General features: G+C 30.0%; 2 protein-coding genes across 2 annotated transcripts; both read right to left on the bottom strand.

The window, feature by feature from the left end:
* Positions 1–1,302: 1,302 nt before the first annotated feature.
* Positions 1,303–4,015, bottom strand: LOC107884925 (protein BRICK1). Its single transcript, XM_016808036.2, has 3 exons — positions 3,564–4,015; positions 1,755–1,837; positions 1,303–1,688 (listed from the first exon to the last, which is right to left on the bottom strand). Exons 1-3 carry the CDS (start codon positions 3,679–3,681, stop codon positions 1,662–1,664), a joined length of 228 nt encoding a protein of 75 aa, XP_016663525.1. The 5' UTR covers positions 3,682–4,015; the 3' UTR covers positions 1,303–1,661.
* LOC100570187 (probable tubulin polyglutamylase TTLL1) lies at positions 1,844–3,557 on the bottom strand. Its single transcript, XM_003247512.3, has one exon. It carries the CDS (start codon positions 3,311–3,313, stop codon positions 2,096–2,098), a length of 1,218 nt encoding a protein of 405 aa, XP_003247560.1. The 5' UTR covers positions 3,314–3,557; the 3' UTR covers positions 1,844–2,095.
* Positions 4,016–4,021: the final 6 nt, after the last annotated feature.

The raw sequence follows: 4,021 nt of genomic DNA, 5'->3' as shown, positions 1-4,021 counted from the left end.
TCTCAAAAATATGAGTTATTTATGCCTATGATTGTAACCTATGGGCTATGATACTAACTAGCAGGTTTAAAATTATGTAAGAAGGCTATTTTCTACATATTATTGAAATAAAAATGCAATTGTAATGTAATGTAATTGTTAGCAAGTGGTTTTTTTTTTTAAATTTTATTATGGGCCGGTCAAACATTTGCCCCCCCCCCCTCTCAAAAACTGAAATGATGCCATTGCACAAAAACCTGAATATACCAACCTTCAAAGACTTAGCCAAATCCCATTACATACAATTCCACTTAAAGCTTTGCGCTTATTCAAATCCACTAATTGAATTTCTATCCTCTACCTCAATCCTAGAAGGTTAAAAAGGCAATGGCCAAAAGACTTGCTCAAAGCTTAGAAAAAAAAAACCTAATTTTTTGTCAGGTATTACTGCTGGGAATCTTCCTACTCTACAATAAATGTTCCTACGTCAAATTTTATTTTATGAAACCACACTTACTTATTATACCTTGTCGCATAGATTGTAAATATACTTTTTAAATTAAAAAAAAAATAATATATGAATATTAATATCCAAATACAATTAAAATCCATACAAATATATTTCTAATATCATTACCTTTAACAATGTTTGAGAAAGAAAACAATTGATATTAAGTCTGAACTGTACCAGTCAATGTCTGACATGAATTGACATTTTCCATAAATTGACATTAATGCATAATATAATATACAAATAATGAGCAGAAATGCAGATTTATTGTTTGACCATAGAAGAAAAACTAGTATCACAGAATAGTGCATAGAGTCCAAGAGAAGTATTTTAGTTGTGGTTTTGCAGTAAAGGTGATCACATCAAAATTAGAATTTGAATATATGCATAATCGAGCGTGTTCAGAAAGACTGATTAAAGTAGAGCCTAAACTAGGGTAGCTAGAATTGAGATTGTCATGACTCATGTTACCTTCATACTACTATGTAGGGGTGCACTACAATATTCCAAAAATATAGGTGCCTATAGTGTACTCAAAAACTACTAGACTAATTTTGAAGAAAATTTCAGACATCGTTCTTAGAGATACAAGGTAAGTCTAAAAAGATATTAGAACCATGTGTTAACCTTACCAAGAGTTATATCTAAATTGAGATACCCTAAAACTGAGATACAACATCATATATTATTTGATTATTTTTACCCGGACAAAGTTGGGTTATAGAATTAGTTTAAACATGAAATGGGGTGAGCAAGCTTAAGAAATCACCCTCTATATATATTAATGACATGAAATTGAATATATGCTGCAATTTAAGAATTAACATCATTATTATTAAAAGTTAAATACATAAGACATACACAATGTACATCATTACTTTAGATAAATTAAAAATGTATTATTTCTATTCTTTCAAATATTCACTCTGAGAATGAGTAATAGTCTAAAAAAAGTAACTCATTAAATGGTTAATACAACACATTAGTTCAAAAACAATGTTCTAATAATTTTAAAAGTTTAATATCTTAAATTATATTATAATATCATAAATGTATAAAATAAATTTGACATGTTAAAAAAATATAAATTACTTAGACTAGTTTAATTACACTACTTTGGAAAATTTAAATATAGTACACAAGTATTTCCAATTTATTTGATAGCAATGTATCATGAAAGAGTTTCTCCTTTAGTAACCTAAAAAATAAAATATTTTTTTAACAACTTCTAATACATTAGATTAATAATATAATAAATTCTTACCCGAGCTTCCAAGTATTCAATTCTTCTTTCTAGTGTAGTTAATTTTTCATTTAAAATAGCTAACCTGGACCGACATGACATATCTAAAAAAAAAAATCAACACATATATTTTACAACAAGGATTTCTAAGTTAACATGTATAAAATAGGTAGAATTTTATGTATGAATAATTTAGGACAAATTACAAATTCAGTACCTAAAGTTATGATATTACTATCAAATTTATCACATAATGATTAGTATATACTTTTGAATAAAATTGTCATGTTTACAAATAAGATATTTAATTTTGAAATTAATTACACATTATTTTTGTCTAGTACTAATTAATTTTTTTATATTTAGGTTTTTCGCTTTAATCTATCCTTTAGATCAATTTTAGTTGATGGTCCAGGTTTATCTTTTGCTGCTAACTCTTCATCAATTAATAGCTCAAAATTTCCCATTGCCTCTCGAGATGGACATTTATTCCAACGTACATCAGGTATTCCACTGGGTGGTAAAACTACACTTAACATATTGTCAATCAATTTATACTTTAAAATACGATCATTAGCTGTAGTAGATGTTAGTGAAGGAGATGCATTTACTTCAATTAGCCAGGGTTTTAAATTATCATCAATTATAATGTCATATCCATAACATTCAAAACAATGTCTATCATTGGCCATTATGTAGCTCACAGATTTTAAAGAATGAACAATCAACCAAACAATATTATCAAAAAGTGCTTCAGTTACTGTTTTTCCTCTTGTGCTTTCCAAAAAAAGTCTTAAATTTTGAATGCTTAATTTACCGCCATGTATACTGTTGTATTCATCACCTTGTTTTTGTAAGGAGACATTAGTCAAATGGATCAATAAGTTTTCTATATCTGCAACACTAGTGTTATATTTGACTGTACAGAACCGACAAAAGCCTGACTTAAATAAGTATGCTTTTAATGGACGAAAAGATGTGACCAAAACATATAAACGAAGATCAAACTTTTTACCATCAATTAGTAATGGATTATCAATATATTTAGATATTACATATGATTCCTTTATGGTAGATGTATTGAAATTATTATTTTTGCCTTCTCTAGACCATTTCTTCAATTTCGATAATTTATTAATGAGGAATATTCCAGTTCCTTGAGATTTTCCAACTGGTTTCATAATCCATGTACTTGGGCCAACTTTGCGGTATTCTTCTACAAACAAATTATAGTCTGCTGGCAACACAAATGTAACTGGAATAAAATCTAAATACAAGTATTTTCCATCTAAACGCTTGGCTAATGGACTTCCCTCTCTTTCGAGTTCACGTCTGTAACGTTTAATATTTTTAACCAACATATCTTTACGACTGAGTTCATAATGATTGGGGAAATGATTGATCATTTGGTTGTCATGCATTCTATAGCCGCTATCAATACTAAATAAACTACGACATGTTTGTATACCAGCCCAATAAAAATTCCAATCATCATCAGGGCCAACGTGAACCCAGCCTCGTTTCTCAAAATTACTCAATACAACTGATCTGTCAACATCCGTACAATATGTTATTTTCATTATAATGATAAGAAACAACAATTTTGAAGAAAGGTTTTAGTTAAAAATGAAAAGAAGACTACAGGTTAAAATTAAAAACTTCAATGTATATTGATCAAACAATATGTTGTAAATAGATGTGTCCATGGTTACAAAAACTAGGTACTAAAGTATTTTAGAGCTTACTCGAGTTAGGGATATGGAATGAGAAGTGTCATTATGTTACGGTTTATAGTATGGCTACGATAAGCATAATATATTATGTGCTTACCAAACGAATTGAGAAAATCTGTAATTTTTTTTATGCTGCCCGTGATCACTTCAATGTATTCGCGGTTCGCCCAGTCTTGTTGTATCTGTTTTTGAACGCCTTCTTTAGGTCCTCCCATGGCCACCAGATAATATACTTGTACGTCAAAATATATTAAATAAACAGTAGTCGGTAACTGACAAGTAACAACTGTTTACCGTTTAGTAATATTTTTCATTGACTGTTCAACTGTTGAATGCGGATTGAGCAACTGACGCTGATAGCTGATGTACTTCGTACAACATAGATCTATGGTCAACCAACGGATCCGGACGTAGTAAACTAGTAGTCTGGTAGTCAGTTGTGGTACTCAGTAGGTAGTGGGTGGCGGGCGTACGCTGTAGTAGTGTAGTGCACTAGTACCGTACTTGTAAGTTGTTCGTAAGACTGTCTTCTGTAGTCGTTAGTCGTAATCACGG

This window comes from Acyrthosiphon pisum, chromosome A1 (genome assembly GCF_005508785.2).
Source record: "Acyrthosiphon pisum isolate AL4f chromosome A1, pea_aphid_22Mar2018_4r6ur, whole genome shotgun sequence".
In the NCBI taxonomy this organism is placed as follows: Eukaryota; Metazoa; Arthropoda; class Insecta; order Hemiptera; family Aphididae; genus Acyrthosiphon; species Acyrthosiphon pisum.
Note: the sequence above shows the minus strand (reverse complement) of the source record. Positions and strands in the feature narration are given on the sequence as shown.

Coding starts and splice junctions, on each gene's coding strand:
- LOC100570187 (XM_003247512.3), bottom strand. CDS start 3,313: ATGAAAATAACATATTGTACGGATGTTGACAGATCAGTTGTATTGAGT.
- LOC107884925 (XM_016808036.2), bottom strand. CDS start 3,681: ATGGGAGGACCTAAAGAAGGCGTTCAAAAACAGATACAACAAGACTGG. Junction 1,838..3,563: donor AGATTTTCTCAATTCGTTTG/GTAAGCACATAA, acceptor TTTTTTTTTTAG/ATATGTCATGTCGGTCCAGG. Junction 1,689..1,754: donor TTGAATACTTGGAAGCTCGG/GTAAGAATTTAT, acceptor TTTATTTTTTAG/GTTACTAAAGGAGAAACTCT.